At 47.7% G+C, this 25,624-nt stretch overlaps 2 protein-coding genes across 2 annotated transcripts in view; one reads left to right on the top strand and one right to left on the bottom strand.

Moving 5' to 3' along the window:
* Positions 1-11,914, bottom strand: part of PKNOX2 (PBX/knotted 1 homeobox 2) — a 75,134-nt gene extending 63,220 nt beyond the window's left edge. The window contains exon 1 of the mRNA XM_034069628.1: positions 11,849-11,914. The gene's annotated coding sequence lies outside the window, so the exon portion shown is untranslated. The remainder of the gene's footprint in view (positions 1-11,848) is intronic.
* Positions 11,915-21,752: 9,838 nt separating this feature from the next.
* Positions 21,753-24,177, top strand: TMEM218 (transmembrane protein 218). The gene is made up of 3 exons (XM_034069541.1): positions 21,753-21,856; positions 21,926-22,028; positions 23,527-24,177. The coding sequence occupies exons 1-3, from the start codon at positions 21,753-21,755 to the stop codon at positions 23,659-23,661; spliced, it is 342 nt and encodes a 113-aa protein (XP_033925432.1). The 3' UTR covers positions 23,662-24,177.
* Positions 24,178-25,624: the final 1,447 nt, after the last annotated feature.

The raw sequence follows: 25,624 nt of genomic DNA, 5'->3' as shown, positions 1-25,624 counted from the left end.
CACCCAATTTAGGTGCCACATTCAGGGTGTTGCTAATTAGGCTGCCCTGCAAAGGTCTTTGGTGATCTGGGGACACTGCAATGATCTCTGCTGGTCTGGGTGCCCTGCAAGGGTCTTTGCTAACTGGGTACCACCCCATAGTCTTTGCTCATTTGGGTGCCCTGATGAGGTGCTTCATTTGCGTGTCCTGTATGGAACTTTGCTAATTAGGGTCTCCCACCTAATTGAATAAGGGGTGGATACTGACCTGGGTTCAGCACTAGCAGTCATTTTTCTCCTTAGTAGCTGGTGCAGCGCTGTGGTTTTGACTTTCAGCCTGGGAACAGCGCTGATAACACCGATGTTTTTAGTTGGTGCTCAGTAATGTCTGACCAAGGACTTTCTGAGTCTTATGCTCTGCCAGGGAGGAGGGGAAGCCAGGAGGAAGCAGAGACAGGACCTGACCCAAACCAGCCCAAAGAATCTTTGCTAATGTGGGTCACGAGCAGCAGGTCCTGAAAGGACCATGTACTACATATCTTTGTGGGAGGACCCAAGGCAGCTCTGGGAATGCCTGGCTGGCATGGGAGCATCCCCATCCCACCAGCAGCTCCCGTGCCATGTTAGCAGCTCATCTTTTGCTAATTGTACAAAGCTAATGGGGGAAGGAGCTGGAGGGGGGGGAGGAGAAGGGTAATGGCCATCAGGCCAGTAATAAACCAAACTTAATGGTCCATGGGAAGAAATCATGTCCACTTAATACCAGCTTTGGAACTCTAATAGAATAATGGAATACCAAGGGGGGTTTGCTCTATACAGGGGCACAGAGCCCCTGCTGCCCTCTAGAGCAGGAATATTCCAGGAGGTGAGCAGAGAGAAGCAAGAGCCTCCTGCACCATCCAGGAATGAGGGGGGGGAAGCAGGAGAAGGGAGGAGCTCCTGCAGGAGCTGGGCACATTTCTGCTGGTCCAGCCACTAGAAGTGCGGCTTGGAGATGGCTGGGGGGGAATGCTGTTGGAAAACACCTCGCTGGGGCTGTGCCTGAAGCTGGGGAGTGTTCTCTTTTTATTTCCCTTTATTTTAATCCTTTTCTTACTCCTTTTCCTTTCCCAATTTTCCCTCTTTTCATACTCTTTTTTTCTCTCATTTTTACCCATTTCTTTTCCCCCTACACCAAATGAGGGCGGAAAAACCCACCCAAAGCCCTAACACAGCATCCCCAGCACACCGGCAGCACCACAACCACACCACACAGCATTCCCTATTCCTATCTTCAGCATCTCCCAAACAACCCTGCTTTATGCCAGAAAAAAATGGAACCTCAGGATTTTCACGCACCCTGAGATAAAAGGCAAGTGTATGAATAGAGGAATGAAGAGAAGGTGCATCCCAAATGGGATGTGATGGGAATATACACATTTTCCAATTAAGCTACACCACCCCGGAGCCAAAAACCAGCAGAGAACCAGTGGGGTTTATTAATGCCCCAAATCACAGTGGTAATGCAAGAGCTCCTCTCTGACAGCATCCCAAAACCAGGCTGCGATACCCATCTCTGGCTACAGGATGTCTCCCCTCCAATGATGTCAACTCCATGTAGGCTATAGAGCTTTTTCCTATGGGAAAATCCCTTTTCTTCCCTTAAAAATGCCAAGTGGGGGGATAGCTGTTTAAAAATGCCCCTGCTGAGGAGCCACTCGGAGCTGGAAGATGAAAATGATGGAACTTCCCAAGCTGGACCAAGGATGCTCAGGATGCTCCAGATCCATGTGCACAGCAGGGAAAACAAGCACCAAGCATGAACTACGCAATTCCAAGATTTTCCCTGCAAGAATGCAGGCTATGCATATGGAAACCCCAGCTGGGATCATGGGCACAAGCTGCTTTCATCCCCCTTTCAAAGCAAAACAAGGAGTGAGTGGCCGTTCACCTAAATAAACAGCTATTTTAGGATGGGGATATCATGTCACCAACCAGCTCTCTCGGTTTCATGTAACATCGAACCAGCATCTCTAAAATAAACAGGCAACTGCTCCAAGTCTTAAAGGGAGTACAAATATGGATGTCAAATATAATAACACAGGCACCCAAATAATTGATATTAACTTCGATTACAAGTTCCAGGAGGCAGGGACCATGTGCTGTATGGATCATGGAATGGTTTGGATTGGAAGGGACCTTAAAGCTCATCCAGCTCCAACCCCTGCCATAGGCATGGACACCTTCCACTAGAGCAGGCTGCTCCAAGCCCCATTCATCCTGGCCTTGAGCACTGCCAGGGATGGGTCAGGATTGGTCCCCACTGGCCACATGCTTGGAGTTTTCTTACTCAAAGTGGAGGTGAAGATGTGATGCTCCATGTGCCGAAACAGAAAAAACATTGGGAGAAATTATTCTTCAATGATTTTTTTTCTCTTATTACCACTTGCAATGAGCCCAACACGGATTTTTGCTTTTTGGGGCTGAAATTCTCTGATTTAGGATTATTTCCTCTTGCAGTTTATTACTGCTACAGAAATAAATAGAAACAAATTCATGTTACATATATCAAAAATTCAAAGAATTTTCCTAACATAGTCCAATCTCTCGACTGAAAACTATCATTTATCAGCTGGAAAAATGACTTCCATCTCTCAGGGAAGACAAACACCACTTTGTGCAGCTAAAACACACTCGCAGCAAGTCACAACATTATTTTTGACCCTATTCCTGTATCTTTAGGGAACTCACCTCCACGTTCCTTACTTTCCTCTCTTGCAAAATGGGATGCAAAGTTTGGGATTCATGATGTAACTCAAAAAACCAGCACCAGGGCAAGGATCCATCCAGGAATCAGAACACCCATGAAGCTCGCACACTAAAACACTGATGGGAAGCGTGCTGGCACGTGGTTCCAAGCACTGGTTATCCCTGGAATCAATGCCATAAGGCACACTGGGATGCTTAACTCACACTGGAAAAGTTATTTGCATTAGTTGAGTATCATCAGCTTGCAGAGGGTGATTTTCCTCCCGTGATGGGGAAGCCGACGCATGCCCCCACTTGCAGCATTCTCCTGCTTGATAATGTCCTATTATAAATCAATCGATACTTTCCTATTATAAATCAATCAACCCACAGTTTTCTATTCCAAATCAATCCATCAATAGGGTTCTTCTTATGATAAGGCGATTCAAATTAAACTGAACTGAATTAGATTGAGGTTCAATCCCCACCGGGCTAACCGACACCATGCACGCACCCCTTCCCAAAGCAGGTATTTATAGCCAGCGTGTCTCATCCCCACTGCCCTCAGCCCCAGCAATTAATTAAATTAGCACAAAGAGGAGCTTGTTGAGGGCTCCAGCCTCCCGAATTCGAGCCGGCGAACAGGAAACAAAGGGTTGGATTCTGTCTGGTTGGCTGAAGGGTGCTGTGTGTCCCGGCCGGGTGCTGGAGCAGGGCCAGTGGTGCTCCATACACACACACAGCATGGCAGCGATGACATCGGGTGGGAAAAGAGCCCTAGGGGGCTTATTTTAGCCATAGGGGAATGTGGGGTGGATAGGGTGAGCCAGGAACTGGGCTGGTCAGGTTGGGTAATAGGGTTTTGCTAAAGGGGTTTTGCTAAGGAGGTTTTGCTAAGGGGGGGGGGTTCCTGAAGGGGTTTTGCTAAAGGGGTTTTGTTAAGGGGGGTTTGCTAAAGGGCTTTTACTAAGAGGGTTTTGGTAAGGGGGGTTTGCTAAAGGGGATGTTGCTAAGGGTTTTTGCCAAGCCCACCTAGGGGGCTATTCCCAGCCCCATCATTCCCAGATTTAGGCTCAGTGTGCCCAAACTGGAGGCCAGGATGCCAATTTGGGCCCATTTCTGCTACTTTTGGTGCAGCTCCATCATGACCTGGCGACTGAAGAATAGGCAGGTGGGAGGGAGCTGAACCCCTAAACCCTCAACTCATCACAGAAGTGCACCAGCACTTAGGCACTGAACCCATCTCTGAGCACAATTAATTCAGGGTGAAAAAGATCCCACAGGGATAACAGCACTGGGAATTTCTCTGCTTTCCCCCCGTTGAGCCAAATCCCAACACAAATAGTTGCAGGGGAAAATAACCCTATCTGATGTCTGTACCTTGAGATAACCTTGCCACTTTCCAGGTGCTCTGTTATTAAAGATGCAAGGTAAGGGGTAATGATTTAGTGGGATTAAATGGGAAAGGTTACGTTACATAGAGGGAAAAGCTTCCCGACAGAAAGGGGTGGCTCCCAGGATAAAGAGAAAACATGGAAATGCTAAAAGAGCATCAATAAAAGTGACCTGTGCAACAAAGGGATGAAGGGGATCAGGTCTGTATGAAGGAAAAGAGTGGGAATGGGGAACACACCCATGAAGGGGCTGGTCTGGGATCAAACACATCCAAAAGCTGGAGGAGCATCCCTAAAAATGGATGAGCATCCCTAAAACTGCCCCAGCATCCCTCAAATAGGACGAGCATCCTTAAAAGTGGATTAACGTCACTAAAAGTGCACCAGCATCCCTAAAACTGCATCCATAACATTGCATGATCATCCTCCACATGGCACCAGCATCTCAAAACTTGGACCAGCACACCGAAACTGCATGAGCATCCCTGTTAAGTGGATGAGCACCACTGAAGTTGTACCAGCATCCCTAAAATTGCACCAGCATCCCTAAAAATTGCACCACCAATGCCCAAACTGCACGAGCATCCCTAAAACTGTGCCAGGATCCCTGGGACAAGTTTCATTCAGCCAAGCATCCCCCAGGGAGCGAGCAGGGCTCCACTAACAAAGGGGAGAAGATCCAAGAATTCCCTAATCCCTGTCCCAGGAAAAGCAATGGATAAGGAGGGAAGTTATGCAGCTCCTGGAATAGTGAAATAAAAAGCTTTTTCCTTTAATTGTGCAAATAAAGCAGGTTCCTCACCCTGATATTCACCATCAGCTTTAAAACCCATCCAGGGAGAGACATGCTCCAGCCTAACCCTGGGAATTAAGCTGGGACTAAACTTTGAGCCTGCTTAAATTCAGGGAAGACTCTGGTTTGTTTTCCTCATCTTATTATATACTGGACCCTTTTAAGTTCATAAACCATCAATGTCATTTATTATTCCTTTTGTATTGTTATTTTATTTAGCTATTAATAATTATTCACCATTGAATTATTAATTATTATTAAGGTTCTTCTTTGCCATCACACTGACACAGCACCCAATTTGCTGACAAAATGCCCCATTTCATTGTTTTAATGGCAATTAATTAATTGCCAAGAGATAAGAGCTGTTAGATCTGGCAATGAGATATAAAGAAACCAATCCCTGCAAGTAAAGGCATTAAAAGACCTTTCCGGGCATAAATGGGATCCCATAAATGGGATTTTTCTTCAGCTTGAGCTAATAAATAATCATAAAAACTTAATTTTTTACTCTTTTTTAAGTCCTCCAGTGAAGATGAGGGACTCAGAATATGGCTTTTGGGGTGGTTTTTAGTGATTTTATCTCAGTTGGGTGATTCATTAGAAGGGGCAAGGTCAGGGAGGATGGTATGGAGAGCATGGGATGCAGAATGCCTCTGGAAGGGATCCCCCCATCTGCCATCTCTTATAAATGCTTATTTAAATAGAATTAATATTAATAATTATTATGTTATTATTTCATTATAATGATTATTAACAGTTTATTATTAACTGATCAAGGGGCTAATAAAATATATGATCTGGAGAGAGTTCAACTCATTGACCCCATTCACCAGGCATCTTCCCTTTGGAAAGAGGCAGTGGAAAGATGGTAGAAAATGAGGTAAAAAATAGGGAAAATACAGCAAAATACCTGAAAATGAAGCAGGCAAAAGGCTTTTTATCTGGGATAGGCACCAAGCTCTCCAAAGTGCATCCCGGCTGTTCCCAGCATCACCACTGGCAACAGGCAATGGGATTCGGATGGAGAAATGAGCTCGGAACAATGAATTCCCTTTTAAATTTATTGCTCCGGAGCATTATGGATGTCTGAAGTAGTTTACATCCACCATCACGGTGGGAATTTGCTCAGGGATAAGGGAGCTTGGAATTGCTGCTCTAAAACTTGCCTTGGAAGCTTCAAGTAGTGTTTAAGAAAACATTGGAAGAGCTTTATAAAGCCATAAAGCGCTTCCCACATACCTAGGAGTGATCCATCTGGGAAAGACTCATCCCACCCCTGCCAAATAATCCAAGGAATAACTCTGCTGATCAGATAATGGGAAATGAAGCCACTGGAATTAAATATCCTCCTTTTTGTCTGGATTAGTTGGAAAAGTTTGGGCTTGCTCTCATTTGCAGTGGGATTTGGGCACCATAGGAGAGGGGGAGCATCGGTGATGCTGCCGGTGACATGGAGCAGCCATCTCTGGGGATGTGCTGGTGTCACCAGAGCTGGCTGCCAGAAAGAGGGAAAAGAGGGAAAAAGGGGAAAAGAGGGAAAAAGAGGGAAAAGGGATAAAGAAAACTAAAAACAAAATAAAGGGAGAAGGAGGAGAGAAACGACAAGGGAAAGAAAGGGGGAAAGGAAGGGGAAAGGGAGGGAAAGGGAAGAGGGGAAGAAAATAGGGAAAAGGGAAAGAAAAAGAAGGGAAAAGGAAAGGGAAAAAGGAGGAGGAAGGAGGAAAGAGGGAAGGAATAAAAAGGGAAGGGAAGAGGAGGAGGAAAAGGAGGAAGAGGAGGAGAGAAAAAGAGAGATGGGGAAAAGGGAAAAAGGTGAAAAGGAAAAACAGAAAAAGGCAAAAAAGGGAGAAAGAAAGAAAAGAATTGAAAAAAGGGGAAAGGATAAAACAGGAATAAATGAGAGAAGGGGAAAAAGTAAAACAGAGGAAAAAGGAAACAATGGAAAAGGGGGGAAATGGAAAGGGAGAAAAGGGAGAAAGGAAAAAAGGTTGGAAAACAGGAGAAAAAAGGGGAAGAGGGAAGGAAAATGGTGGGAAAAGGGGGGAAAAAATGCAGCTTTTCCTATCAAAAGAAAATTCCAGGAGGGGATTCAAGCTCTAAAGCAAGTCCAAAGCTCAAGCTGAGCACCTCCGAGGTCCCACCACCACTGGCACAGTCAGGCTTCCTTATAGAGGACAACGGGATTTTCAGGCTCCAAATCCCATTTGCAACCACATCCTTGACAAAATCAAACATTCGGGTGAAGTTAAACAGGAGCCTCTTGAAGCAGCCCAAAATTAGGATTATTTTAACTGGCTTTATGGGATTTATTGATGGGAAAATCCAGGCGGCACAGGCAGGGAGAGGGAGAAGCCAGCCCCAAAAATGTGGTTTTGGTTAGAACTTATTCCATCGTTTTCCCAACACCTTATTAAAGTTGAAAGTACCATGGAGAACATTACTGGAGCTTGGTTTTCCTCATCTATCCAGTAGGATTTCACGGCAGCTTGTGAAACTCTCCTCCACCTGCACTGAAATAACCTGTATTTTTGGGGTTCTGCATCCCTAAACTTGAAATTTGATGGACTTTTGGTGGGGCTGCCTAAATAGGGTTGGGATTTTCCGACCTGGATTATGCCTGGTGTGGGATAGGATGCTGGATGATAGTTAAAGGATGGAAAGGAAAAGCAAAGCTTGGTATAATCGCAATAAAATTAAAAAGACAATTTAAAATCATATAAAATAGAATAAAAAAATAAAATCAAAGTCAAAATGAAATTCAAATTAGATTTAAAATAAAATCAGTGGAAAATAAAGGCTAACATTAATAATAAATTTTAAAATAATTAAAAATTAAATTAATAAAACTTTGATGGCCATGGAATATTATTTCTAGTGGAAACAGCCCCTAAACTGGAGTTACGGATAAGCCTCATCCTCTTCCCAAGCCCTCCTTCCCCATCTGACCCCTTGCTCCTCCAGCATCAGTCCCTCAGAACATCTGCATTCCATTATCCACATGGAGCATCCCGCTCAAGCAGCACCAACTGACCAAAAAAGCTCTCTTGGCCTCTTAAGCAAGAAGGAAAACCCAAAATCAGCCACCAGAAGCTCACAAATACTTAATAAACACCAATTAAAATCGATGTATGTAATAAAAAGGGGTTGTTTTCCCGTTTGGAATAGGGAATACCAAAGAAATAAGATCAAACTGGGGAGGGGAGAAGAGCCGAGGCCAAATTCTCATCTTATTTATACAGCTGCAAATCACAGCTGGGCACAGGCGACCTCATCCCGCCTGGATCACGGCTCCATCCCTCTCCAGAGGGGTTGGTTTTCCCATAGGGATTACCTGGAGCGTCCCATCAGCCCTTGCAAAGCTGGAGGTGGGGACAAAACTGGGGCTAAATTTAATCAAGGATTAATTCCCATCCCTCCAGATCATTGTTTTGAGCCGACATCATAATGATGCAACTAAAAACACCAGGAAATCATTCATTTTATTCCTAATTTGAGGCATTTGTTAACATCCCTCTTTGGTGATGGCAAAAATTATTTGGGAATAAAGTTATTTGGCAGTGTGGGGGAGATGGAATTCCACTGGGAATTGTCTGGATCCAGCAAATTATCCTTCTAACACACCAATAAAGCAGCTTTCCACAATAAGGATGAAGGATAACTGGGGATGGGATGCTGAGATGTATGCGGGATACCCTAAAACAAAAAAGGTATTGATGTTCAGTCTGGCTTTCCCACCAGGGTCAGGAATGTCAAATCTCCCTTAATTTATCCCTAATTGTGCCAAAAGTTTCCTCTTGCTATCAAAATTTGGGATTTCTGCCCAGCATCCCACGTTATTTTCCTCTATGCCCTCAGGAAATATCCCTGTGTATCCATCACACCTCAAACCCAACAGCACAGTAGAACTGGGATGCGGATGGTACCTGGAGGCATTGTCCAGACCCTGCATCCTTAGGGATAAGCATGGATGGGTGAAGGATGCTCTTCCCAGTGGGACCACACAACTATTTAAGTCTCTTGGGGGGAAAATATCCTCGTGATCACTTGGAGACAAACAGATGCTGTCAGCTTGAAATAACCATGAAGTAATTCCAAAGTTCAGTGGAAAAGACAAAATCTCCCAAAATCCAGAGCTGCCCCATATCAGGGAGATGTTTTATGCCTGAGCTGGGAATAAAGGTTATTCCCTGATGCTCCGGTGGGATGAAATCCTCTCCTTCCAACACAGCTTTCTGGGCTTACTTTAAAAACAGGAGATTTCCTTTCCTTGGAAAAAAAAGGTGATTTCCTTGAAATAAAAGAGTTTTCCTTAAAAAAATATATTTTTTCCTAAGAAAAAGGTAATTTCCTTTTAAGAAATTGTTTTATTTTAAAAAGAGAAATTTCTTGAAATAAACCCCATTCTTAAGAAAAAGATTTGCTTAAAAATATTCATTTCCTTTAAAGTAAAATTTCTGTTAGAGAATATTATTTCCTTTTAAAAAATCCTTAATACGAAAGAAGTTTCCTTAAAAAAAAGACATTTCCTAAAAACAAAAAGAGATTTTCTTAAAAAAGAGGGAGATTTCCTTTAAAAAATGAGATTTCCTCCAAAAAAAAACCCAAGGAATTTCCCTTCCCAAAATGATGGAGGGAAAAGGAGAAATGTTCCTGCAAGTTGAGTATCAGTTTCCTCCCCTTTTTCCCTCCCACCCCATGCTATCAAAGGGTGTTTCGTGTTATGTATTATGTATATTATAGACACAGAATGTTTTATATATATAACATCAAAACTAAGGGGGTTGTGGTCGCCCTGATGCTGGTTTGGGGGTGCCAGGGCTACAAACTGCCTTAAAGACGAGGATTTGGGGGTGCTGGGAACACAACAACCCCTTCCCACTGCCACCAGCACCCCTATTAACCTCTCCCATAATTAGCCCCGAGCAATTAACTTTTGCCCCTAATGAAGGAATCTCAGCACAGGGAGCTCCATAAAAGAGGAGGGAGGGAAAAAGGGAAATAGGAGGGAATCCCGATCCCATCATCTGTCTGGATGGCTTAAACCCCAGAAATAAGTGTTCTTTTTCAACCCAAAATCCAGTAAACGCACCCAAATCCCCCTCTCTGAAACCAGCCCCCAACACATCACACCCCAAAAGTTTGGGGATGGTTTTATTACACCCCCTTTTCCCCACGATGGGAAGATGCCAAATGCACCGAGTCAGCACTTTTAGAGCCACAACACCCAATAAGTTCCACTGGAGCCAGTTTTTGTCCCCCAAAACCTTTTAGGTAAAATAAGTCTAAAAAAGGAGAATTAAGTGAAATGAAGCCGTTTCCCTATTTTCTGCCTCTCGTCGACAGACAGCTGCCCCCGCATCCCGGCCAAAAATAATCCATCCCCCCCCTTTTCCCTTAATCTAATCTCCCCGGCTGGGAGTTTGAAAATATCCTGCTGGGTTTAGGGTTTCCCGTTACCGAGATAGTGGGGAAAAAAGGATCCTTATGGAGCAAGGAAAACCGGGAAGAGCCCAAACAAAGAGCCGGAGCCCAAAGTGCGCTTCGACGCCCAGGCGAGGACCGGGATGAAGAGGGAAAGGGGGGGCAATGGATCCCATGGCGAAACTTCCCGAGCTGCGCGATGCCGCCGGCGGAGCCACCCTCCTGCGAGTGTAAATGGGCTAAAATAATGCAGAAATGAATGGAAAATGGGAATTCTGATCCATAAAGGTGGGTAAGGACCCCCCCAAATCACTGCCAACTGCTAACGGGGGGGGTTAGTGATCGTCAATCCCTGTGTGCATGGGAGGGATGTGCCAGGGGGGTCCCATGGAGCTGTCCCAAGGGGATGGGGTGCACCAGTGGAATGGGGTGACCCCACGAGCAGTGGTGCGAGGGCCACATTCTAGTGCTGGCATCAAGCCCATATGAAGCCGTGAGAGCCCCCACCACCCGAATGGGTGCCCTGTGGGTGCTGGTGGGGGGCACCCCAAGGTAAAGGAGTGCAAAGCTGGGGACAAAGCAGCACCCCCTGCCCCAGCCCCGCTGGCACTGGGAGGTGGGGGGGCAACTTTCCAGCTGCGATATGAAATGAGCCCGAGGGGGTTGAAACACCCCCGGGCGGGTGGAACTGCAACCGGTTGGGGGGTTTATAACCCCTCGGAGGCATTGCTATAGGTTGGGGGGGGTGAGAACCCGTCGGGGGGTATTACACCCGGTCGGGGGGTCTGCAGAGGGTTTGTAACCGGTTGGAGGGGTTACAACCGCCCGAAGAGGGGGGGTTATTACAACCGGTCAGGGATCTGCAGCAAGTCTGCAAGTAGCCTGGGGGGCAGAGATCCCTCGGGGGGGATTACAACCGGTCGGGGGTCTGCAGAGGGTGTTGTAACCGGCCGGGGGGGTTGGGGCTGTACCCGGCTGGGGGGTCACGGGCAGCCCGAGAGCATCGCACCCGGCCGGGGGGTGCTGAACCCCCGGGGTCACTGCAGCCTCCCGGGGCCACCGCCGCCGGTTGGAGCGGGGAACGGGATCACCGCAGCGCCCCGAAACCACCGCACCCGGAGGGGGGGGGGGGGGGGGTACCGGAGCGCACCGCAAACCGCATTGGGCTGGAGGTCAGCCCGGGGTGGGGGGGGGAGAGGGGGGAACCGGACACCGGGGACACGCACACGCTGCAAGCGAGGCCCGCGCTACCGCACCGGGAGGGGAGGCAGTGCGGAACAGCAAGTTACTTCCCGCAGCGGAGGGGATGGAAACGGGGGGGGGAGAGGAAAGGAAAAGGGGGAATAGGAAAGGGAAAAGGGGAATGGGAAAAGGAAAAGGGGAATGGGAAAGGGGGAATAGGGAATGGGGATGGGGGGGGGGTCCCCCCGCCGCCGCACGTGCCCCGCCGCCCGGTCCGCTTTGTCCGCTGGGCTCGGCTCCGCCCCCCCCCGCGCGGCGGCCGGCGCTGACTGACAGCCCGGGCAGCCCCTACCTGCCCGCCAATCTTCATCACACCGGCACCGGCACCGGCCCTGACAGCGCGATCGCCGCCCGCCCGCCGGCCCCGCCGCGCCGCCGCCGGCACGCCCCGCACCGCCCCCCCCCCGGACCCGCATGGACACGCCCCCACGAAGCCACGCCCCCCTGTATGAAGCCACGCCCCCTCCGCCGGACACGCCGCTGGCTCCCCCTGCTGGCAGGCTCCGCTTAGCACCAGCTTCAGACACCCCCAAACATCGCCCCCTACAAACGCATTTGTCCCCAGGAATAACCATTTACCCACCCCGGGCATCCTTTGGGATCCCCTCCCCAGCATCTGGGACCTCCCCAGGGCACCAATCAAACACATTTCCCCCCACCAATATATCTGCCCCCCCCAAGAGCATCTGCTCCCAAAAAAACCACATTTGCCCCCAAACACATTTGCTCCCTCAGCCAGAATCTGTCCCCTCCAAAGAGATTTCCCCCCCACAAATACTGGAGTCACTTCCACTGGGAGCACTGGGAAGCACTGAGGCACTGGGTCCTTTAGCTAGATTTTCTCACGTCTTATCTCAAAAGCCACAGGGATGGATATCTCCAGTTCATCCCAGACACAGTTCTGTTTTTCCACTCCCTTCCTCCCCCCAGAAAACTGCCATCAGCAGTGGGATTTGTAAGAAAAGCAGAATTTCTGGCCATTTCCTAAGGAATATCAGATGGGAGAAGGAAACACTCAAAATATCCCTGGAATTCTTTTGGGATGGTAAAAATCAGCTCCAAAGAGTTACAGCAAGACATATAAATGATACCTAAGGGATGTCTGTAAGGTCAGGGATGTGATGGGAGAGGTGGAAAAATAAGCTTAAATTTAAGGCCAGGAACTCAAACCAACTTAATTTTCCCTCTTGAGGTTCCCACATTTCTAAATCCCTTTTTCCAGCTCATCCTCCTCAAAACAAATCCCACCCAGGAAACATTTCTGGATAACAGCAACATTTGTGCCTCTTACTTGAAAGCAACCTCTGAAAGACATTGACCTCCTCTGGGTTGGTCCTTGGAATCCTGTTGCTGGGACAACCAGAGGAACTCTGAGCATTCCCCCGATCCTTTGGAGATGCCAGAGCAATGATTTATGGGAATTTCTTACCTTGTAAATCAGTTGATGGGATGGATCTCCCCTCTCTCTTCCTCATTCCTATTCCACGGAAGCCAGCAAAGGAGTCATTAAGCTGTCGCTGCTTGTTTCAGCCAGCTGGGAACACCAGGAAAAAATAGTTCAGGATTTATAGGAGCTGGAGAATTTGAATCTGAAAGCTAAGGGCAAGGATGGGAACCCACCATCCTGGTGTCAAAGGACCATGGGATCATTCCACTCAGCATCTCATCTTGGACAACAGAGACGGAAAGACACTCAGCAGCATTCCTGCTGGGATGCAGAGCTGGCTCCACCAAGGCTGGACACCAACCCACTCTCCCTGCCCTTAGCCCACCCTTGTGAGCAGGGCTGCAGGTGGTACTCAGCTGGAAGAGATGCACAAACCCCCACAACCACAAGATCTGTCATCAAACACCTAACTCCACATCCCTATTCCAAGCCAGAGCATGGCCTGCGGGAAAACAAGTTCCTGGAGCAAGCTGGTCCAAATATTAAACATTTGGCAAGAGCAGGAACATCCAGAATGGGCAAAATTCACCTTTTTCCATAACAGGCTTCAGGAGAAGACAAATGACATCAACTACAGTGGTTTAGCTGCTGTCATTGGGCTGCTCCTCCCTTTCCAACACTGCCTTATTGCTCATGTTGAATTCCTCTAAGAAAGCTGTGATGGGATACTCTGGAAAAACACAGGAGTGAAGCCAAAACAATCATTCAACAATAGATGCTGAAAACAAGAAGGTTTTAGGACACAGCCAAGGCTGAGCTTTGCGCTGAGCCTGGCTTAAACAGAGCTCAGGGTTGGAAGGGGAGGATATCCCGTCCAAAGCAAGTCGCTCAGTGGAAGGATGTCTGACCCCCTTGGGAGGGAAAGGATGCTAAAATGGGAAAAAATAGGACTTGTTTTGGATCAGATGCTGCTCCAAATAGCTCCGAGGATGGTGGCACCCACCAGCCCTTCATCCCTCCAGCTCAGGCACAGCACTGTGATCAGCGGAGGATGCTTAATCCAATGGATCCAAAATTCATGCTGGGTTTTTACAAGACATGGAGGATACAGATGTTAACCCACACATTTCAAACCCCTCTCCAGTTACAAGTTTCAAGGAGAGGAACCAAATCAGCCTTAAAATCAGCCTCAAAACCCACATAATTAACCTGGTATTGGTCACACCAACAGCTGTGTCCAAACCCAAAGATGTTTGTGCCAAACCCATCCTGAAATTAAGAGATTTCCCAGTTTTTAACTATTCAGCTCCTGGAGGATTCCTATCCAAGCCGATTTCCCTCTGCTTGTAGTTATTTCCCATACACACAGGCCAATTCCTCTTCAATATGTTTGGTTTTTACCTCTGCACATGAATTTCCTGGGAATAATAAGAGAGTAAACCCAAGATTTATGGCACTGAGGAGATGGCATCGTGCATATTAATAGTCTTAGGCACACGGTGATGCTACACCAACTTTACAACTACTAACAGATAAATAAACAGGAGAATATCATGAAAGGTTCTATCGATAGTCCATAGGGACAAGGAGGATGTATTAGGAACAAGTGGTCGATGCCAGGATAGCTCGATATTCCCAGAGGTTTTTCCATGTGAGATTAAATAAGATTAAAGCTTATTTCTTGTGTGGGATTGATGGATAAAGCCAAAAGAAAGGCTTTTTCCCTGTTGCCCCTGCCAAGCAGCCAGGATTGACTGGGATTTCTCTCACACTGGTTGAGCAGGGGTTAATGATGGCTCGTTGAGCCGGGAAAGCACTTTGGGGTCCTTCCAGAAGGAAAAATGCTGGATAAATGCAGGTTATATAGATTCTGATTAGAAAATCCCCGCTGCCAACTTCCTCCTTTTAAATGCTTCATTTCAAGGCATAATAAGTCCACGGCTGGTTCCTGCTGCTCCTTCAGGCTCTGCCATGCAAAGTTACCGCGAGCATCCGACTGACTGATCCTTTCCCAAGCATTTCCAGGGATAAAGGGGAAAAAAAGAGGATCTGGATGTTTAAAGCGACTTACCTCCAGCACTTGAGCAAGCTTTGGAGTCTGCTTTCTGAAGGCAGTATCAGCCAGCTGAGATAGGGATGGGCTGGAGGGATACACACCAGGACGAATAAAACATCTAAATAATCATAAAACTACACCTTGTCCAAATACTGTAGGGAAAAAAATGGGATTAACTAACGGGATAAGACAGGGGAAGCAATAACACTCCCCTCACAACTTACTTCACTTGGATATCAGCAGTACTTGGGTACCAGGCAGCCAGCAAAAGCAATGTGGTGATGCTGAATCCTGCCCTTTTAAATGTTGGCTCCACCTGAAATGTTTCTTCACCTGAGATGTTCCTTTACCTTGGCTGGGCTTCAGCATCCCTTCCCCATCCCCGTTCCAGATCAGTCCATTCTGGGAGTTCAACCTCCACCCTCAGCATCTCCTTACCAAGCAACACAAGCCAGAATCAGAGCAGCTTTGGAGGAGCCGGCGAAGGGAGAAGCAGGGAGATGGTCACAACTCCTTAAAGATGCAAATTGAGAAGCAACCATCATAACAAGGAGCTCTGTTAATTCTCTTACGAGATGCAGATTTTAATGCAGACTTTTCCTAGGCTTATTTGTTTTATTTAGCAATAAATTTAATACTGGCTCCCTGATGCAAGGAGACAGATGGACTATAAACTTTGAATTTTGAGAAGCTTTACTTCCTTAGGTTAGTGTCATCTTTGATCTCTCCTGAAATTACATCTAGGGAAGTTTGCAGGGATTGAATTCTGCTTTTTTACAGCCTCAAAGCCATTTGATTAGCCGCCTTTGAATGTATTTTTTGCACAGGTTACCCAAAAGGATCTTAAATCCTGTCTAAATGATTCATAGCCTTGGCTGTTGGAGGTATCTCAGAGACTTGCTAATGGACCTGAAAAAACCAAAGCACTACATAACATCTCCTCTGCAGGCAAGGGGAAGTAAAGTAAGAGCTATGCATCTTTGGGGATGAAAAGCTCTCTAGACCCAAGACCAAAACCCCATGGCTGAGCTAAAGCGGTGCTCTTGGAGAACATTAGGCAGCCAGTGAATGGTTTTGGAAGGACCACAAAGTCACAACACAGCAGAAAGGACTCATCTGGATACACAAGAACATCCTTTTTACCACTGACTCTGAGGGGTGTGGAAATCCAGACTTTAACTGTGGGGTATAAGATCCACATCCCACCTGCTCCGGAATCCAGGAGAGGAGATCTTAAGGGCACCACCATGACATTGGAGTGAAGCTCCCAGGAGCCATGCAGCACTTTGTCCTTGCATACCCAGGTTCAACCAGTTCCCAGCTCATTTCCTTGCTGCCACACACACATAAGGAAGGAAATGAAATCTAAAAGAACAAAACCCAACAAGAGCAGAATCATTTCCAAGCTGCTGCCTGGGGAACAGGAGGGGAAAATCGATCCACGGTAAATGAAAAAGGATGGGAGCAAGGAGCCAAGGAGAAAAGGATGCTTCAAACACCAAACAGGCTTGGCTTCCAAAACCAAACCCTGCCTGAACGTCTTGGGGACCATTTCAGTCACCCAGCATCCCACCATGGATGGGTGCTGCCATTGCCCAACCCTTTCCAATAAGGAGACGTTACTGACCGCTCGATTACGACTGAATTACTACGGATGAACTTATTATGGGCACATTAAAGTCTAATGAGTGGCTGGTGATTAATGTCATTATGAGGAATACCAGAAGAACTAATGATGATGAGCCACTTAAAGTGAAGTGTCAAGGGTTTATTATCGATGACTCCTTGGTTTCTTGCCTAAAAACTCTTGAGTTGGAAGGGGGAAGAATCTGACAAAGGTAAAACAGAAGGCTTCCAAAAGCAACAACGCAAGAAGGTCCCATATTAAAACTCATTTAAGGATAAGATTGATGGGAAACAGAATTTCCTGGAGAAATATGTTGAAAACCAGAAGTTTCATGTAAAAATATCTCACCATGTGCTTTAAAACCTTTGGGAATGCCATTATAAAAGCAACTTTTAATTCTCAGCATCTCCCCAGACCTGTTCTTGCCTTTATTTCTCCCCTCGACCTTCTGATATTCATTTTCCATCAGTTCTTTGCCTCCACTCCATCACTTGCAGAGAGGGCTTTACAACCCAATTTAAGTCTCTCTGGTGGTTTCCCACCTCCTTCCCCTCCTTGGCTGGAGCAGGTTTTGTTGCAATATCACCCAGGGGTGTTGACCCCATGGGAAACTGTCACCCCATGTGGGCATGATGACATTTAACCATCACCAGAAAATGACTATAGGACCTTAATTTGTAGGGAATCCCTGTGCTTTAACTTTGGAGAGCCAAGCATCAAAAACGCTTTACTTGCACTGAGGTACAAATGTACCGGACTGAATTAAAACTGCTTTTAATGTAAAAGCCACCAAAACCCTCAGAAAACAACCAACTTCCTCCCAGTTGGCAGCATTTTGAACATAACAGGCAATGACAGAGACACACTGTCCTCCTCCATCCACCTTTTCCAAGTGCTTCTTGGTTGGGGTCAGACTCATCCCACCATGGGAAATGCTTTTGCTCCTTCCCCTCCCACCAACCGAAACCTCTGAGGGCTTTTAGAGACATCTCCTCTTGGTGGGATGGGTTTTTCCCCTTTTAAAAGTGACTTCATATCCCATTTTATTACTTTCTGAACGTTGCAGGGTTTGTTCTCTTTGAAGTCTTACATCCTCATTTCCCGTCAGGACGATTAAAATTGATTTCCGCCATCAGCAAGAGAAAGATAATCTGAAGTGGGCTCCTGAGGGAGAGAGCTGAGTCCCCATGGAGCCATTCCAAACCCTCTCCTATTATTTCAACTTTCTTTTCTTCTGGATTTCTCTTTGGAAAAGGGCAACTTAGCACTTCTCAGCCCTATGTGTGCTCAAAGGAAAAGGGGGAAACGCTTTTAACCTCCTCTATTTCCACTGCAGAAAGCAGACATGGGGATTTAAATAGCTCTTGTTTACCACCACCACTCACCCAGAGGTATTTTTAGAGGGGTAATCAGATCCTCCTGACGCCTTCACTTGGCTTTCTTCGGCTCCGCATCCTTCAGCCCCAGCCCTGCACCTGTCCCGGATTGTATTCAAGCAAGCCAAAACGGGATGGGGTGTTCTTTCCCCAGTGCATTAAACTGGGTGATTCCTGGTGCTTCCTTAGGAAGAGGGTGGGATTCATGCTGGAAAATCATCTCCAAGGTGTGAGACCTCCAGCTGAAAAGAAAGATATGGAAAGAATGGGCATGGAGGGTGAGCAGTGCTCAGAGATCCAGCTGTGAATGCCTTCACCTACTTCCTACATCAACTAAACCTATAACATCCCAAATTAGAAAAAGAATAATCAATTAAACCCAATTAAATACTTTTTAATATTTTTTTAATTAAATAAATATAAACATGAATTAAATCAACTAAACCCTAAACAGACAAAATAATCTCCAAAAGACACCAAAACCACCTCTAAAATAGAAATATCTTTCCAGGCTGGAGGATCTCAAGGTCTTGCCCCTGTCCCACTCCTGCACTGCTTTACAGCAAATCCATAAGCAAATTTATGCAAATGAGGGGGGGTGTTGGTGGTTCCTACTGCAATTAAGTGGGAAATAATGAGTTTGTATCTATGCTTCAAGACCTCAGCTTATTCCAGCCACCATCCCAGACCACAAGAAGCCACCCCAAGGAGGTCCCCAGCCAGGTCCCCACCATCCTACCGATGGCACCTCCATCATCAGGCTGAAATACCTTTACAAGGCAGTAATTTAACGCCATCCCCAGCTTAAGCTCCATATCTACCGGGCGTGAAATTAGTTCCAGCAAGCTGCAAATTTGCTGCTAATAAAAATATTTAGCAATTCGCTGGTCTTTAAATCAGGAGCAGAATATTTTCCTGCTTGCATCAACGCCTGTTTCTTTCTCATTCTAATATCCGAGCATCAGGGAGCTCCTGCCATAAACCTGCAAGTTTTACGACTGCGCAAAGAGTTCTAAATCAATTCCCCCACTGCTTCCAATCTTGCCACTGAGGGGCTGATTGTTTCATATCACTTGATGTTAGACATTATTGGTCATTGTGGTCACCAGGATGAGCTGGGCATGGGGGTTTTGCAGGTTTAAACCCAAAAAAGCCATCTCAAACCTAGGGCCTGCTCCTTGAGTCGATGGAGCTTTGATCCATCTGATCCTGCCTTGCAGCCCTTGAAGGAAGGTGACCTCTCCATCCTCCTGGGCCAAGCATTTAATTAGCCTCAGCGCTAATTGCATCTCTCTGCCAAGCTCATTTTGTCCACTTCCAACATCAGGATGTTTTCCCATGCCTTTGCCAAGAAACGCCACAATTCCCTGATCTTGGCCTTAGGAAAAAGCACCCGTGGTGATGAAGCATCCTTCAAATCATTGCTCATCCAATGCCAAGGGAGGCTGAGATAAAGAAGAGGGTGTTTAGGATGATGTGTTTGGTTGCAGCTGGGTTGAAGACATTTCTCAGGAAAGCCATGCTTGGAAATATCACACCAATGATGTTGGTTTTCCTGCCACCATCTCCCAGTTCCTTAGCTGTGGATTTTCGGCTTGAGCTCAGAGAAACCCATGGCCCTGCGGAAATACCCTATGTGCCATATAAGTAAATATTATAGGGATACATTGGGCTGCTGGGAATCATTTCAACTCCAAATCTTAGTGCTTCAGCTACCATCAGCCCAACTGTGCTGGATACAACTGATGGGATTAAAACCAACAAGCAACATGGCTCAAACCTGATCACTGGATGTCATTGCTGGATCATAGATCAGATTTATTCCTTGGCTTCTGGTCAAAAATCTGGGATGTGGTGTGGTTCAGCAGCAGGTTCAATAGCTGGATGATTCCAGCTCTGTGCCACAACCACTTGAACTTGCTTGACATTGTCATTGTGGCATCAAGAAACCAATAGAGCCAACTGATATGGGAACAGCTTAAAGATGCCATTGTAAATTCTGTGGGTAAAAGGTAGAAGGGAAAACTCAGTAAAGGAAAAGCCTTGTTGGCTGATGCACAAAGATTATCACTTTCAGATAGAAAGCTAAAGGATGGAAGAGGAATGGCAGAAGGGCCCCTTTGAAAACAGGGCTATGTAGAAGAAATTTGGGGGTTTACAAACTACTGGGGTCCAAAAATGCAAAAGAAAGGGGAAAACCAGGAAAAGCAAAGGGAGATTCTCAAACAACAGGAGCAAATCTGATGAGGGCCTCAGTGATGTGGGTTAGTGCTGGCCTTGGAAGTGCTGGGGTAAAAGTTGGACTTGATGATCTTAAAGGTCTTTTTCAACCTGGTTGATTTTAGGATTCATTTATGATTTCTGATTGCCAACAGGAGCAGGGAGCACGGGAATAACAGAGAAGGGTTAAGAAGGTGAAGATGGACATTGCCAACATGGGATGGGGTTTGCAGAGAAAAAGACCCCTCTGTGGTGGCATTAATGGCACAAGACAGCACAGGAGAGTTTGTTATCATACACTTTTAATGTGTTGGCAGCAGGTTCCTACTCGATGCCAAGTGAAGGCAGGAGCTGGAGCTCTGCTTGCTCAACTGGTGGATGTCACGCTGGTGACTTTGATTTCATCGCAGGAAAAGGCAGGTCGATGCCACATAGCATAATTAACCACCAGTTTATTCCTCCCATTGAAAGGAATGACAGAAAGAAAACAACAGGTTTTTACCTCATTTTATGCAGTCAAGGTGTCATCAAGCTTCAAGGAGTTGAGAGGAAAAACTGAATATATCATTTTATGCTTTTTGTTTCCAGGTTAAAAGGTAGATGAGTCCTGAGAACCAGCATAAAGTTACCATCAAGCCACATCGGCCAGAGAGTGATGGTCAAGATGTGATGGGGAAGAAAGAGGGTTTAAAAATGGGTTTTAAATGGAAATCCCTCATGCCTGGGTGTTAACAGGTTCTCAGTACATCGACAAACCTCCTTTGCTTGGCTTGGTGGCCCTCAACCCCCAGACCCTGCTGTCACCAGTCTGTATTAACCAAACCTGCCTGATTTTAGCTCTAAATAACCTGAGGGTGCAGGCAGCTGAATCTGTAGGACTTGGAGAACTGAAACCTTTTTCAGACAGTGGTGCTACCTGCAGCAGGGTGGGCAGGAGCCTGTGCAATGAGCAACACTGTGTTAATTAAGCACTGATCCATATACAATGGGATAAGGGCTGGGAAATTATGGAATCAACCAGGTTGGAAAAGACCTTTTAAGATCACGAAGTCCATACCTTTACCTACCACGGCCACAAGTAACCCACGGCACTGAGGGCCTTGTCTACACGGTGTGTGAACACTTCGATGGATGGTGACTCCTGGGCAGCCTGTTCCAATGCCTGAGCATCATAGAATCATAGAACAGTTAGGGTTGGAAAGCACCTTAAGATCATCCAGTTCCAACCCCCCTGCCATGGGCAGGGACACCTCACACTAAACCATATCACCCAAGGCTTCATCCAACCTGCTCTTGAACACTGCCAGGGATGGAGCATTCACCACTGCTCCCTGTAGCCAGGACAGCCGGAACGGGAATGGGAATGGGAACGGGAACGGGAATGGGAACAACAAACCCCAGCGGCGCGTGGGAAAAATCACGTCCCCGCATTCCGCAGCCAATAGGAAGCGGCGGGCGAGCGGCGGGCGGCGCTGATTGGCTCTCCCCGCTCTGACGCCCGCTGTTGCTAGGGGGAAGCGGCGGGGCAGCATGGCGGCGCTGGGGCTGGGCCCGGGGGTGCTGGTGCTGCAGGTGCTGTGGGTGCTGGCGCTGGGGCTGTGCCTGGCGCTGTCCCGAGCGGCCGGCCGCACACGGTGAGCACCGGGGGGGGGCCGGGGCCGGTGCTGGGGCCGGTGCTGAGGCTGCTGCCTCCTCCCCTCCAGGCTCACCGTGGTACCGGTAGCGTTGGGAGCCGCCGTCCTCACCGCCGCGCTGCTGCTGTTCCCACGGGAGGACGAGCGGCCGCGACCCGCGGCCGTCTATGAGGTGAGGCCGTGGGCAACGGGAGACCCGAGGCCGCAGGGATGGGCCGTGGGGATGAGCCGGTACCTTGGGATGGGCCATGGGGATGAGCCGTTAGCTTGGGATGGGCCATAGGGATGCGCCGATACCTTGGGATGGGCCATGGGGATGAGCCGTTAGCTTGGGATGGGCCATAGGGATGCGCCGATACCTTGGGATGGGCCATGGGGATGAGCCGTTAGCTTGGGATGGGCCATAGGGATGTGCCGATACCTTGGGATGGGCCATGGGGATGAGCCTTTCCATCAGGATGGTCCCGGGGTTGTTCCTCTGCAGCAGGATGGTTCCTCTGTGCAGGAATTGCCCTCATGCTCTTGCCCTTCCTGGCTCAGCACTGAGCTCCAGCAGCTTCTGCTCCCCCTCTGCCATCCCTGTTCCATCTTGGGCCATGTGTTTTCCATGCTCCCTCCATCACCCAGCACACCCTGGATATTCCCCCCTCTAATTCTGCAGCCGTTCACTGTCCCCAGCTCTGGTTTTTGCCTGGTAACCCCTCTTCAGCTCTCTTACAGGTTATTCCCACACTCAAGCATGGAGCCCCTGGTCTGTGTTGTCAGGCACAGCAATCTCTCCCCTCAGTTTCGGGTCACATCATCCTGCCTGAGCTTCCCCAGGGCTCTTCGGGCTGGGAATACACAAAGTTTAGTGATGTTTTAGGTGCCATTTCCACTGTTCGGTTATTAATGCACATCAATTACTGCTCTTCCAGATGCTGGGTCTGTGTCAATCCCAACTGAAGACACTGGGAAGTGTTTTGTCTTTTGCCTTGTAAAGGTTGGAAGCAAGATGAAGGGCACCTGAGTGCGTGTGTGTGCCCAGGAGGGCAACAGAATTGGAAAGCTCATACCTTCAATTGGACTGGTCCTGCCCTGCCTATCAATAATGCATGACCTGGGCTTTCTGTGCCGAAACCCTGCTAACTGCTCATTAAAAACAGAAACATGCAGGAAGAGCCAAAGCTTTCACTCACAGGAGACTCTTCCCATAGCAGCACCAGGGCTGAGCGTGTGCTGATGGGGTTTGTAAGGCTGAGCTGGGCAGAACGAAGCTCTGCGGTGGGCTCAGGAGCTGAGAGGATGGTTCTGTGTAACCTGGCTTCTCATTGTGTCCTGCATTGCTGCTGTGTCCTCGTTTTCAGTCCTCTCTTTTCCCCACCACTCCCCTTCTGAAAGGATGCTCTTGGCCAGGGGGAGCTGCTGCTGTTTTGTCTTGTGTTTCTTCCCTGTGCTGCTCCTTTCCTCCACATTTCCTTTGTTCAGAGGAAAGGGATTCTTCTTCCACTCATTCCCACAGAGAACACCAGTGTCAGGAATGAAAAACAAGGGCAGAAATCCGGGCGAACCCCACAGGTTTTCCTGCTGGAGCAGTCTCTGAGAGTAACTCCTCTGCAGGACTTGGTGTGCTCCCCACGGCTCCTGTAATGTGTGTTGTGCTCTTGTCTTTTCTCCCCTTCTCACTGCAGATCGTGGACACCTTCTTAATCGGCCGCTTTGTCCTCCTGGCTGTCATGTCCCTGGTCTTACTTGGGTGCCTGTTCCTGCTCCTGATCTACCACCTCATGGAGCCAGTCTATGCCAAACCACTCCCCAGCAGCTAGCAGCAGCTGGAGGCAGCAATCCCTGCCAAGAGGAGATCCCAGGATCATGGCAATAAAGCAGGAAATGGAGGTGAACCCATCAGTTTTTCCAGGCTCAGAAGGAGCCAATGAAGCAACTGAAGTGTTTTGCTGCATGCAGAACTGTGTCTTTCATCTCTAAAAGCAAAGTTTGGCCAGGCTGGATGTGATTCTGGGCAATCTGGTCTAGCTGAAGATGTCCCTGCTCATTGCAGGGGGTTGGAACTGGATGAGCTTTGAAGGTCCCTTCCAACTTAAACCATTCCATGATCCTATGACTGGGTGTGAGCACCTTCCTCTCCACGGGGGTTTAAACCTCTTACAGGTCCCAGAAGTGTTTTAACTTCTCTCTTCTCTTTTCCAGGAGAGTTGAAATCCATGCACTTTGTGCCACACTTGATCCAATGCACTGAACCGAGATGGTTTGTTAATGTGGTCCATAAGAGCTGGTTTGTTACTGTTCCTTTTTCACCCTTAATAAAGCTTCCTGAGAAATCCCTGACTCGGTGTTTATCCTCCAGGAACATCACCTTTTGCCACCCTATGTCTCTAAAACCACCTTTTCCCATCCAGATGTGGAGGTTCTGGAAGGTCTACCTGTGGCTCTGGATTGCTGGGGCTGTCCCTTTGACCAGAAACCTGAGGCTTTGAAGTGGGGGGGGAACAACAACTCGAATGTTGCTAAAAAGGCAAACTAAAGACTCCCCTGGTCACACAGGAATGTCAGGTTTGGCCTGAACAACCCTGCCTGCCCATGAAGGGACCCTGTTGCTGCAGCCCTGTGCTGCGGTCAGGGGTGATGTAGCCCCTCCTATAGCAAGACTCAGCTCTCACACTGCTTTTTGGTTATTTCTCCATTTATAGAGAGCTTTTTTTGGCCTTTTTGTCACTTTGAAGTGAAGATGGTGAGCAGTGAATTGAAGCTGCTCCCAGCCCTGTCCTGACTGCTCTCGGTCACAAGCTCCCACTGCCAGGGCATGAAGAGGAATCGGGCAGAGCCAATGAGCTCGGGGGTGATGTTTCCCCTGCAGATACTATAATATATACTTACATATATATAATACATATAAACATATATATAAGTGCCCCAGCACTCACACAGCCAGCAAAAAAACATGGAATTACCTGTCAGAAAAGGGCAGAGGAGAGGCATCTCTGGTTCCTGAACAGAGTCAACTCTCAATCCCAGTCTATCCCGAAGCCTGTATCCAAGGGAGTGGAACTATCATGTTAAGGAACATGCTGAGCATTTATGCAACGCAGCGTGTCAGGTCTCTTGGTGATTTGGATGTTATGCCTGAAACCAAATTCATATTTAATTCATCATCTTAATAACATTTGTGAACACGAAGCCTGGCTCTGGCTCCAAGCCTGCTGTGTCCTTATTCCCTGTGCTTGTGAGGATGATTTGGAGAGGCTTTGAGGAGGATGAAGAGGGAAATTGTGGTAAAAGGAGCTGGGGCAGGAAAAATCCCAACCCTAGAACCTACTCCGGTTTGGTGCCATAAATAAACCCCAGATTTGCTTTTCCCCTGCTCCTAAATCCATTTGTAACTGAAGTCAGTCAAAAGGCTCATGGTGCAGGGCAGGGGGGATTTTGGGAAGGGCGGAATGCTGCACTGCGGGAGGAATGTGGCAGCTCCTGCATGAGACCATCCCAGAAATCCCATTCATTAGGGAAAGAGCCCCATGCGCTCTCCTTCTTTACCTCCCAAAAGGCATTCCCAGCTCTGTCCTCATCCTTTGCTGGATGAACTCAGCCTGGCCTCTCTCCCTGTATTTATTTATTCTGGGCACTTCTGCTCCTCTCAGCGCAGGGGCTTTCCAGACAGTTCCTGTTTATTTTTGGGAAAGGAAAGACGGCGTCAAGGAATTGGTATGAGCCGTTTTCCAGGCAGCCCCAAATGGGGATGTTTTGCTGCCATCCCCTCAGCCCAAGCTTCAG

This window comes from Melopsittacus undulatus, chromosome 15 (genome assembly GCF_012275295.1).
Source record: "Melopsittacus undulatus isolate bMelUnd1 chromosome 15, bMelUnd1.mat.Z, whole genome shotgun sequence".
NCBI lineage: Eukaryota > Metazoa > Chordata > Aves > Psittaciformes > Psittaculidae > Melopsittacus > Melopsittacus undulatus.
This window is presented reverse-complemented; position numbering and strand designations above follow the sequence as displayed.